This window comes from Suricata suricatta, chromosome 10 (genome assembly GCF_006229205.1).
Source record: "Suricata suricatta isolate VVHF042 chromosome 10, meerkat_22Aug2017_6uvM2_HiC, whole genome shotgun sequence".
NCBI classification, from domain to species: Eukaryota; Metazoa; Chordata; class Mammalia; order Carnivora; family Herpestidae; genus Suricata; species Suricata suricatta.
In genome coordinates, this window is record NC_043709.1 from 38,788,423 (window position 1) to 38,800,981 (window position 12,559).

The window sequence follows — 12,559 nt, forward strand, 5'->3', positions numbered from 1 at the left end:
GGGGGAAGGGGGAGGGGGGAAAAGAGGTGGTGGTGATGGTGGAGGGCACTTAAGGGGAAGAGCACTGGGTGTTGTATGGAAAACAATTTGACAATAAAATATTATGGAAAAAAATAAAAATAAAAAAAATAAAAAGTCTTCCCTTGTAGGCTTTAAGATTGTCACATAAATCATTTGAATACAAGGTCCTAGTGTATTAGGAGCTATGAGAGGTCAGGGGAGGAGATTTTTGCCTAAGTGGTGGGTATCAAGGAAAGCTTTTCAGAAGAGGTAATGCTGGAACTTGGGAGGGTGGCAGGAAAAGCCATAACTAACAAATCTATAAAATGTAAAACATCCCATGAGCAAGATTAAAGGAGGGATGTGACCTGTAGAAGGAAAAAGGATTAATTCCAACTGAGGTATCCTGGTGGACTCCAGAGCGAGGCAGAATTTGACATGAATTTTGAATAATGAGTAGAATTCCAAATGTTAAGTAGTCAGTTAATTTATCCTTTCAAAAGCCTTTAGCAAGCATATATTATGTTCCAGGTACTCTGGCACTAAGAATTCAGAGATAATTTCTGCATTCCAGGAATTTAGAGTTGGTAAACAGAAAGGTCTACAAGTAAATAAAAAAAACAGTGTGGTTAACAAAATGCACAAAACACTGCAAGGAAATTTAAGGGAGTCACCTAATCCAGGCTTGTTCAGGAGACATCAGGTACGTGGGGACAAACTATTAAAGTACAAATAATTAAGAATAAAAGCTGGAAGGTATGAGTGTGTGATGTGTTTGGGGAAATAAGTGTTCTGTTGTTGCAAGAGAAATGGCACATGGTAGTGCTGGTTGCAACGAAAAAGAAAATAGAAAATCTTTGAATCCATGCAGAAATAAACAAATGTGAACCGCTGACATGTTCTTTTCAGTAGGGAAAGGGCAGTTTACTTACGAAAGGAAACAAATATGAAGGAGATGATGATTAATTAGAAATGGGAAAAACATTCAAGAAGCTTATTGCCTAGAATAGAGGGTTGCACATTGTGTGTATAAAAACAAAACAAAACAGAACTAATTCACAGTAAAAATATATTTAAAAAGCATACACATAAGATTTTGTTCAGAGCATGTAAACGTGTACTGCTACAAAAGAGTTCCTGGTAGTAGTATTATCTGCTATTAACCTTTCATTTTTAATTTTAGGTGATGTTTTGATGCTTAAAAATGGAAGAAGAGCTTTCCAACTAGAGGGAGAAGAATAAGCAAAGGCAGAAACACACACACACACACACACACACACATATGTGCACACGTACAGATGTACTATCCAGGCAGGATATGCTTTGTGTATATAAATAATGGCAAGTAGATTGGAAAGAAGAGTTTGCAACCCTGAATGATTTGAAAGATCACGGGACTTTTCCTGTCAGCAACAAAGAAACATTGAAATGTTCTGTCTGGGGATCGCAGCAATGTAGCCAGAATCATTATTTCAAACTATGGTAAGTTTATTGTAAAGGAGGAAGAGAAACCAGTCAAAAGAATAACAAAATTGTTGAAGCCCAGAGACACTACGGGATGCAAGAGGAATAGCAGAAGTGTGGGAAGATTTTTGATCTAGAATGGAAAGCAATGGAAAAAAGATTGCAGGATTTTAATACAGACAGACTTCAATAATGAACAAATATTCTGTTTTCCATGAGGTAAAGAGATAAATACAGAAAGAGAAAAGGAAAATTTTGTAGAAACTTCTAAATCAAGCAGTTAGAAGACACTGAAATCATCCAAGTGATAGTGTTAATTTGGGTGGGAGTGTGGTGGTAGTGGAGATGGATGGAAGAAACGGATTTGATAATTTTCAGGGCTGAAACTGGGTTTTCATTTTTTTAATGTTTTATTTATTTATTGAGACAGAGACAGAGAGAGACAGAGAGAGAGACAGAGAGAGAGAGAGAGAGAGAGAGAGAGAGAGAGAGAGAGAGAGAGAGAAAGCATGAGTGGGAGAGGGGCAGAATCTGAAGCAGTCTCTAGGCTCTGAGCTGTCAGCACAGAGCCCAAAGTGGGGCTAAAACTCATGAACTGTAAGATCATAACCTGAGCTGAAGTCAGGCATTTAACCGACGGAGCCACCCTGGTGCCCCTGAAACTGGGTTTTCTAAATATGTGTATGTAGTATGCTAATAGAAACATATGTAAGCTAAGAGAAGAGAGGCCTAAAATTTGGGAGTTGGCCTGGCTAACGGTATCCATTTGGAGTCAATACAAGTTGAAACCAGGAGAGTCATCCAAGGGGAAAACAGAAGTGGGGGAGAATAGAATGTTGGGGTATATTTTCACTTACTGGTAGATGAAAGAAAAAAGTCAATGAATGAGAGTTTTAAAGAGCTTACTAGAGGGTAAGAAGAAAATAAGGAGAGAATGATAATCATGAAAATTAGAGTGATTTCTAGAAAAGGAAGATTACCTATAGAAATTTGCTATACATCAGCAAAAAGCAGAGAGACAGAAAAAAGATGCCAAGGGCATTGAACTTAGTAATTAAGACATCACTGAGTGATTTTGGAAAAGTAGGACCATTAGATTCTTTTATAATTCTCTCATCTTGAGAGGGTAGTAGACCTCTTTGGGAATCTAATGAAAGCTATAGACCAGTTGCAAGTGGAAATACACATACACAAATAATTTTATCATATAACTTAAGAGTGTTTCGGGGCACCTGGATGGCTTAGTCGGTTAAGTGTTCGACTTCGCTCAGGTCATGATCTCATGGTTTGTGGGTTTGAGCCCCATGTCAGGCTCTGTGCCAAGACCTCAGACCCTGGAGCCTTCTTCTGATTCTGTGTTTTCCTCTCCTTAGACCCTCCCCTGCTCTCTCTTTATCTCTCTCAAAAATAAATAAAACATTTAAAAAAAGTTTTTCTCAGACCCCTTTGAAGTCACTTTATGATCTCTTCTGTAGCTTAATTGGGTTTAAATGTTAGATTGAAGTATTGATACACCAGCATTGAAAGTTTCATGTCCAAGATCTAATTAAGCCAAGGAGAACAGGTATATCTACCAGATGGACATTGATAATGAGATGAATCCCATACTTTGAAAATGTACACAGAACTGGGCAGTTATATAAAAACTGTTGATCATTGCTTTCTCTGCTTCAAACCACAGACACATCAAAAATGAATCTGCCAAGTCCAGTTTTATGATCTTTTCCTACCTAACATTCCAAGTGTTTTCAGCTGGCCACATATTATTCACTAAGCCCATTTCTAGCCTTCTGGGCCTGCCATATCAAATGTCACAAAGTGTAATTGTTTATGTGTACCACTCTCTATCAAAATATTCCAGCTGGCAGCTTGAGGGAGGGCTTGGACAATGGGAAGAGGACAGAACATAAGATGCAGAGGTACCGAACACATGAAAAGATTTTTTCCATTTGATGGTTTTATTGTTCGATTTTTCTGAATCTGCAAGTGCTTTTTGGCTTTGTCTCTTCCTTGCTATCTACGGTGAAGCATAATGCACATTGGCCATTCCACGGCTTCATTTTTCAGAGACGGGATGTATTATTTCATGCCTCATTCACACATGACTTTAATAAATCTACACTGCTAGCAGCTGTCCCTCAGACAGTCTCAACTCGTCATCCCTTGTCCTTTATGGCCTTCTCACTCAGTACCCCCACCTCACAAAAAGCAAAGCAAAACAAACAAACAAAAACCACTGTGGGTTCTCTGGCAACTTGGCAAGAATTGGCTAAATTCTCTAGCAACAATTGTATCCAGTGTTACCGATGGCTCATTCATATCTTTCAAACAGAAAGAAACAATAAACATCTGTTAGTTGTATTTTGTGCTTTCTTAGTGCCGAATGCCACCTGACTTGTCCATGAGTTTTTCCTATTACTGTTTCCTAGCATCATTAATTCTGTTCTAATGCTCTTGGTAATGCTTTTTTTTCATTATTTTGTAGTAAGAAACATTAAACTGACTCATTAATGACACTAGTGATTTTATTCAGTACAAGAAGAAGAGTGTTGGTAATATTTGGTACAAATTATTTTTTTAAGATTCATATAATATTATTAAGACCATCTCTAAACTCTCAACATTTTTTAACTGACTAAAAAGAACCAGGATAGAGGACCATAGGGAGGGGAAGGGGGAAAGAAAGTTGGGGAGAGAGAGGGATACAAATCATGAGAGACTATTGAATACTGAAAATGAACCGAGGGGGGAAGGGGGTGATGGTCATGGAGGGCGGCACATGTGGGAAGAAGCACTGGGTGTTATATGGAAACCAATTTGACAATAAACTATTATTAAAAAATAATAAAATAAAATAACAAAAGAATTAGAAAACCTAAAAAAAAGTACCTGTATATAACAGTGGGTTTGGGGTGAGGCAAATTTTATAAGTGCAAATTAAGTGTAAGTAATTTCAGAAGTACATATTTTATTAGTGTAAGATGACTGTATTATAACATGTTAAACTACAACCTACTGAAGCCCAAATCACTCTACTTGATTCAAAACTTGACTTTAAGTGAACCCCAAATTTATCAAAAGGACTTGTAATAACTCCGTTCTCCTTTTACCAACTACTTGTTTATTTGTTTGTTTTTTTCATAAAGAAAGCAACTTCTAAAGAGTTCTGTCACAACATTGGGGGAAGTTCAATGAACACACTGAGGATGGCTAAGGGACATAATCCTTTCATCATTTTTGCTGAAAAGAAAGACTGGTGATAAAATGCTTTTTCAATAAAGTTCTGAGGAGACCCAGAACTCACAGGAGGCATTAAACATGTAGCCTGGAGCAAACAAACAACTGTGCTCTTCCTCCTGCTGCTGAGAGAAGGGTCAAATATTCTGCCTCGGATTACGTTTTTATTTAGTTGAAATGAGAATAGGTGGTTCCACCCCAATTTGAATGGTGCTGAGTTCCAAGGAAATATTCAGAATTCATGTGCTACATCATTTATTTAAGGGATCTCAGCATGTTTTATGTACATCACTGTTCTCGTTGAAAACTACCTATAAGACAATTTTGAACAAAGGTCTGTGTGTGTGTGTGTGGAGGGTAATGTCTGTATGGGTTTGTACTTGTGAAGGAAATACTTATTGAAAGCTAATTACTTTAATTATATAACAACTGCAGGCAACCCTTCTACGGATTGGGTTTGCTACCTGTACTGTTATTTCTCTCTATCTTCTTCCTTTTGTCCCTCCCTCACTCTCTCAATCCTTCTTTCCTTCACCCCTCTCTCTCCTCTGCCCCCCCTTTCTCTCACCCCTCCCTTCCTTCTCTCCCCCCTCTTTCTCCCACACACAGATACACAGACTTAGCTTTTGCCATGACCATATTACAGTTGGGAAAACCATGGCAAGGGAGAGTCAGCAGTCTGTCCTAGATCCCACAGGTGGTCAGTGATAGGGACTTAAAAAACTACTTTGTTAGGAATATTTTTTATTGAGAATAATTAACATCACTGTATAAGCTTAAGATGAATAGCATGATATTTTGATTTACACAAATCATTTGTGAAATAATTACAATAGGTTCAGCTAACATCCATATTCTCAGGTAGATCCAATAAAAAGAAAAGAAGAAAAAAGACAAAATTTTCTTGTAATAAGACTCTTAGGATTTACTTCCTTATTTTTTTAATGTTTTATTTAGTTTTGAGAGAGAGAGAGACAAAGTGAGCAGGGGAAGTTCAGAGAGAGAGGGAGACACAGAATCCAAAAACAGGCTCCAGGCTAGCTGTCAGCACAGAGCCCGAAGTGGGGCTCGAACCCACAAACCATAAAATCATGACCAGAGCTGAAGTCAGACACTCAACGGACTGAGCCATCCAGACACTTCTAGAATTTACCCCCTTAACAACTCCCCTATATATCATACAGCAGGGTTAGTCATGGTCATCATGTTGCAGATTACATCACTAGCACTCATTTTTCCTGTAAGTTTGTACCTTTTAGCCATTTTCCCATAATTTCCATCTCTCCATCCTCTGCCTCAGGTAATTGTTTTTAAGATTCCACATATAAGTGAGAGCATAGAGTATTTGTCTTTCTCTGACTTATTTTAATGACTTAACATAATGACTTTCAAGGCCCATCCATGTTGTAGCAAATGGTAGTATTTCCTCATTTTTTATGGATGAATAATATTGCATTATTATTCTAATTCCACTATATATTCCATCATGTATTCCATTTTTTAAATCTATCCACCCTCCCATGGACAAGAGTTGTTTCCGTGTCGTGGCTATTGTAAATAACCCTGCTACGGACATGGGAAGGTGCAGATACCTTTCTGACTTAGTGTTTTCATTTCCTTTGCATATACTCCCAGAAGCGGAGTTGCTGGATCACTTGGCAGTACTGTTTTTAATTTTGTTGAAGATCCTCTGTACTATTTTCCACAGTGATTATACCAATTAACAATCCCACTAAGAGTATACAAGGGTCCCCTTTTCTCTACATCCACACTAGTACTGTCTTTTTGATGATGGCCATTCTAACAGGCATCAGGTGACAACATATTGTGGTTTTAATTTTCATTTCCCTAATGATTAGTGATATTGGACATCTTTTCATGAACCTGTTGGTCTTCTGTGTATCTTGTATGGAGAATATCTATTCATGCTTCTTGTCCTCTTTTATCGTTGGGTCAAATGTTTTCTTGCTATTGAGTTGTAGGAGCTTTTCGTATATTTTGGATGTTAACCCCTTTTCAGATATCCATGGTTTGTAAACATTTTCTCCCATTCTGTACGTTGCCTTTTCACTTTGTTTCTTTTGATGTACAGACAGTTTGGGCTTGATGTTTTCCCACTTGTTTATTTTTTATTTTGTTGCTTGTACTTTAGATGTCTTATCCAAAAAGTCATTACCATGATCCATGTCAAGGAATTTTCTATGTTTTTCTTTCCAGGAGTTTCATGGTTTCAGGTCTTATTTTTAAATCTTTAATGCACTGCAAGTTAATTTTGTGAGTAATATAAATATGTGTCCAGTTTTATTCTTTTGCATGTGAATATCTAATTTATCCAGTACCATTTACAGAAAAAACTGTCTTTTCTCTACTGAATATTCTTGGGTCCCTTTTCCAATATTAGTTGATGGTATGTGATTGAGCTTATTTCTGGGCTTTGGATTCTGTTTCATTGTGTCTTTCAATTCTACATGTCAGTTCCATACTGTTTTGATGACTATAGCTTTATGGTAGAGATGACATAAGGAAGTGTGGTATCTCCTGCTTTGTTGTTCTTTCTCAGGACTTCTCTGGCTCTTCAGAGTCTTTTGTGGTTCCATATACATTTTACGAATGCTTTTTTAATTTCTATAAAAATGTATTGGAATCTTGATAGGGATTGCATTGACTCTACAAATGGCTTTTGCTACTATTGACACTTTCATAATATTAATTTTTCTAATCCATGAATATGAGATACTTATCCATTTATTCCGTGTCTTCTTCAATTTCTTTCATCAATGCATAGTAGTTCTCAAAGAAGAGATCTTTTAGCTCCTTAAATTTATTTCTGAGTATTTTTATGTTTTTGATGCTAATATAAAGGAGACCAACCTCTTTATTTCTTTTACAGAAAATCCATTTTTAGTGTATAGCAACACAACTGGTTTCTTTTTTTTTTTTCAAAAAATTTTTAAATGTTTATTTATTTTTGAGATAAAGAGAGACAGAACACAGGCAAGGGAGGGCCAGAGGAGAGGGAGACACAGAATCTGAAGCAGGCTCCAGGCTCTGAGCTGTCAGCATAGAGCCCGATGCAGGGCTCAAAATCACAAACTGTAAGATCATGACCTGAGCTGAAGTCAGAAGCTTGACTGACTGAGCCACTCAGGCACCCCCACAACTGGTTTCTGTATGTTAATTTTATATCCTGCAACTACTAAATTCACTGATTACGTCTAACAGTTTTTTGGTGTCTTTTAGGATATTCTGTATATAAAATGTTATCTGCACATAGAGACAATTTTACTTCTTCCTTTCCAATTCTGATACCTTTTATTCTTCCCCTTTTTCTTTTTTTTGCCTAATTGTTCCAGTTAGGACTTCTAGTCTTATGTTGAATAGAAGTGATGAGAGTAGGCATCTTTGTATTGTTCCCAATCTTAAAGGGAAAACTTTCAACTTTTTACCACTGAATATTAAGTTAGCGATGGGCTTGTCATATATAGCCTTTATTATGTTATGATGTCTTTGATGCTTAATTTGTTAAGTATTTTTATCATGAATAGATGTTGTACTTTGTCATATGCTTTCATTGCATCTATTGACATGATCATGTGATCTGTTCTCTTTCATTCTATTAATGTGACATACCACACTGATTCATTTGCATATGCTGAACTATCTTTGTATCCTAGCTGTAAATCCTACTGGATCATGGTGAATGATCCTTTTAAGGTGCTGCTGAATTTGATTTGCTAGCATTTTTTTTAAAGTTTATTTATTATTTTGGGAGAGAAAGAGAGAAGGGGAGAGGCAGGGAGAGAGGGAGAGACCGATAAGTCCAAGCAGGCTCTGCACTGACAGCGCAGAGCCGGACATGAGGCTCAAACTCATGAACTGTGAGATCATGACCCAACTGAAATCAAGAGCTGGATGCTCAACTGGCTGAGCCACCCGGGTGCCCTGACCTGCTAGTATTTTTATTGAGAATTTTGACATTTATATTCATCAGGGATACCGTCTAGAGTTTTCTTTTCTATTGGTGTCATTTTCTAGTTTTGGTATCAGGATACTTCTAGCCTCGTAAAATGAGTTTTGGAATGTTCTCTCATCTTCACATTTTCAGAACAGTTTGAGTTGGTATTCATTGTTCTTTAAATGATTGACAAAATTCACATGTGAATTAATCTGGTCTTGAGCTTTTCCTCTATGGGAGATTTTTGATTATTGATTCAATCTCTTTACTGGTAATTGGTCTATTTCGATTTTCCATTTCTTTCTCATTCAGTTGTAGCAAGTTGTATGTTTCTAAAAACTTTTCCATTTCTCTTAGTTTGTCCAGTTTGTTGGTAGACAGCTGTTCATACCATTAAAAATGTTATGTTTACTAAGCTATATGTCTGATTTATTTCAAGAGTCCAATGGCTTTTGTGAGTTGTGTTTGTTTTTGAAAATTTGTAGGCCTGAAGTTTCTGAGAGACTGGGGCAGTTTAGATCATCAAAGCAGGTCATCTTTAGAAAAATAACATGACCCAGTATCATGTGGATTCCATCAAGTTATTGCTTATAACAGATGCAGTTTCCTAAGAGAAGCTTAGGTTGAACTGATTGAGAAAGTAATTAATTATTAAAGGCAAAAAAATATTCTAGTGTTAGGGATATGTTAGACATTAACTATTTTCCTTTTAGGATTATTTATTCTATTCATAATATATGAGAGTGCTGGCTAGGTTTTATAGCTTTCTCATGCCTATTTAATAGCTAAGAGTGTTCAAGCTGATTATTATGGTACGTTAGAACTTAGTTGATGGCAACAAGAAATATGATTTAATTTCCTAAGGTTCCTAAGTAGAAATACTAATAGAAATATAATGTAAGCAAATTGCTGCTCCCAGAATTTCTGCTTAGACTATTCTAATGATACCCATATCCCCATTCCTATAACATCCCACTTAATTCCCACCTATTTATTAAGATCCAGGTCAAGTTAACTTTTTATAAAGCTCTAATTCTTCCAGGAAGTTTTATTCTTCCATCTCACTTCTACAGACCTCTACATGGATCTCTTTCTACTCCAACACCTCTTAAATGGATGTCTATGAGAAATCGGACAATAGAGACTGTCATTTTCTTGTATATGTTCCCAGTGTTTCTGATGTTAACTGGTAAGTCAATGCTACTCAATAGCAGTATTGCTCAGACTCATAAAACAGGGTTTAGTCATCCACTAGATTACAGTTTTAGTCAAAGAGATAGCTATGTTTCCAGTTTCAAATTGGGTAATGGGTTTCACACTATATCACAGTTTAATTACTTAAGGCACTTAAAATAAATAACGACAGTTCTCTTAGGAGTTTGTGACTTACCTTACTTGACTTATGGTCCACATTAAAAATGGCAATTGCATCCTCTGTTTTTTTTCTTCCAGATTTGGTTATTACATATTCAGCAAGTTTGTTTGCTAAATAGGTCTTTCCAGTACCACTGGGTCCCGAGAGTATAATTCTGTGATGCTCCATCAACAAGTTAAAGTACCTTTGGGTAATTGGTTTAGGAATCAGTGTATCGAAAACAAAACTGTCCAAACTGTTTTCTTCTACCCCTGAAGGAAGAAACAAAGGGAATACGATGCCTTACTTTTCTACACAAGCTGTCTGACAACAGAGTTATTAGTCATAGGGACGCAGGCCTTGTAAAATTCTTTCCTTGATGTTTCTATCTCACAACCACATGCTGCCATTTTAAGCCAACAAACAAACAAAATCAGTAATCAAGCAGAGTGATCATCCAAAAGAAAGTAAGCTCTTTCCTTTGATTCAGGCTTAGCTCTATTGTCTATTTCATGTTTCTCAAGTATGTGTCCAGAGAGAAATGAAAGAATTACTATAATTCCTATTATAATATTTTCCTTGCCTTTGACGATGATAGTCTTGATAAGAAAAAATGTAAATATTAAAATATATGTGTACATTCTTCCCTTTTTATTCCTTTTTCCTTCTCTTCATTTTCTCCTATCTCTCATTACAAATCCTAGCTGTACAACCACTCCAGCTTTTGAAGCATTCAAATTGTGATATTTGGCAAGGAATTAAGAAGGAGAGCAACAGTATCTCCTTTTACTAACCCAAGCACCTTAATCACAAAGTCAAATATTGGCAAATTCTTCTATTAATCCAATTTATGTAGATGTGCTCTGGCTCTTTAACATATATGAGCAAGGAATTATGGAGACAAGTATACTTTAGATATTTCATTTGCCTATAATTAATCACATCATCCAAAGCAAACAGAATTTCTTATCCCCAATTCTTAACATCTATCCTCTATCCCCAGTGGGTATTTATTGGGCACACACACATATTTTAATATCAAAGATACAGTGATGAATATATTACTTTGGGATATGCAATGAATTCTTTGAATCCTCCCTAAGTGAAACATGGTACTGGAGGAAACCTAGAAACCTGAAATTTCCTAAATCACATTCCTTTTTTTTGAGTCTTAGAGAATCTTCAAAATTTCACATGCCAGAACTCAAAGAATTTCATTTACTTTAATTTTGGTGTTTTTAGTAAGATTTTATTATTTTAAAAATAAGTATGTCTCGTTTCATACTAAAACCATCAACGTGGTTAACATAGCGTTCGAGCAATGAAAATTTGAAGTGAAACTGCTAACAAAGAGGAAGAAAGAAAGGAAGAAAAAAGGAAAAAGAAGAAAGAATCAAGGAAAGAAGGAAAAAGAAAAAATGTTGGTTAAAAAGATACAATTGTGCTTTTCTTTTTAATTTTTCTTTTTACCTTTCAGGTTCACAGTAATGATGTTATTATCTCCAACAAGGTATCCACAAGGCAGCAGTTCAGGCACTTCTAGGCTATGGGATCTAATTAGATCTCCTATACAGTAGCTAGCAATGCAGTCAGAGCTCAGACCAAGGCTAGTGGATGTATCAATTCGGAACACATATTCCTAAAATGATACACAGAAAAAAGGAAGTCAAAACAGAAATTCAACTCATCTACAACAAATACAAAACCCATGGGGACATGAAGCTAGCTGTCGAGATTTTTGGAATGGGCAATAAAAGAATTATTAATAACACACAGCACAAAGAGAGAAAGCTTTCCTTACTATTTGAAATGGAGGTAGGAAAAGCAAAGTCTACATTATAAAAGCTAAGGAAAGCATGTGAAATAAGACATATGTGACAATTAGTATCAGGAAATTTTGCACAATTTACCTTAAAGAGACGTCTAATTACTCCATCTAAGACATCCCACTTGGTTTTTCCACTAACACCAATGGATCCTATCAAATAGGCCTGAGATTTCTGATCCTAAAAAAGAACAAATAAAACACAATAAAACCCCATTATATGTCTTATTACTACATTTCCTACTAAATATATTAATGTACTAATAATTAAGATGAAAATGTTTATTAAACCTATAGGTTTTATTGTAACAGACGTGCATGGTATATTATATAAAATAAAACATACCCCAACAAACTAACTAACCAAATAAATAAAGTAACATCAGGAGTAACAAAAACAAAAAAGAAAGAGATTAGATGAAGTGGTATGGTATGGAAAACTGATTCATGACCTATTTGGTAATAGGGAAAATAGTCTTTTGCTTTAATGCAGAGGGTGCATTCTTGAAGAGAAGAAGCTTGGTAGACGGGAAATGGTGATAGAAATGCAAAAGAACTATTTCATATAAGCCCTACAACTTCATTTTATTAATTTTGTGATCTGACCTTTGTTATATCTAAAATTCAGGTTTTTTTTTTCATTTATTAATTTAGATTATATCTAAAATAGAATCCACCTTTTAAAAATAAGTTATTCACAGTAGCATGGCATTCACATTTTATA

General features: G+C 35.8%; 1 protein-coding gene across 1 annotated transcript in view; it reads right to left on the reverse strand.

The window, feature by feature from the left end:
• The window catches only part of NAV3 (neuron navigator 3), an 821,156-nt gene that overhangs the window by 18,830 nt on the left and 789,767 nt on the right, over window positions 1-12,559 (reverse strand). Inside the window, exons 31-33 of the mRNA XM_029954939.1 lie at window positions 11,921-12,016; window positions 11,481-11,649; window positions 10,047-10,282 (exon numbers count right to left, since the gene is read on the reverse strand). Of these exons, the coding sequence (XP_029810799.1) occupies window positions 10,047-10,282; window positions 11,481-11,649; window positions 11,921-12,016 (501 nt within the window). The remainder of the gene's footprint in view (window positions 1-10,046; window positions 10,283-11,480; window positions 11,650-11,920; window positions 12,017-12,559) is intronic.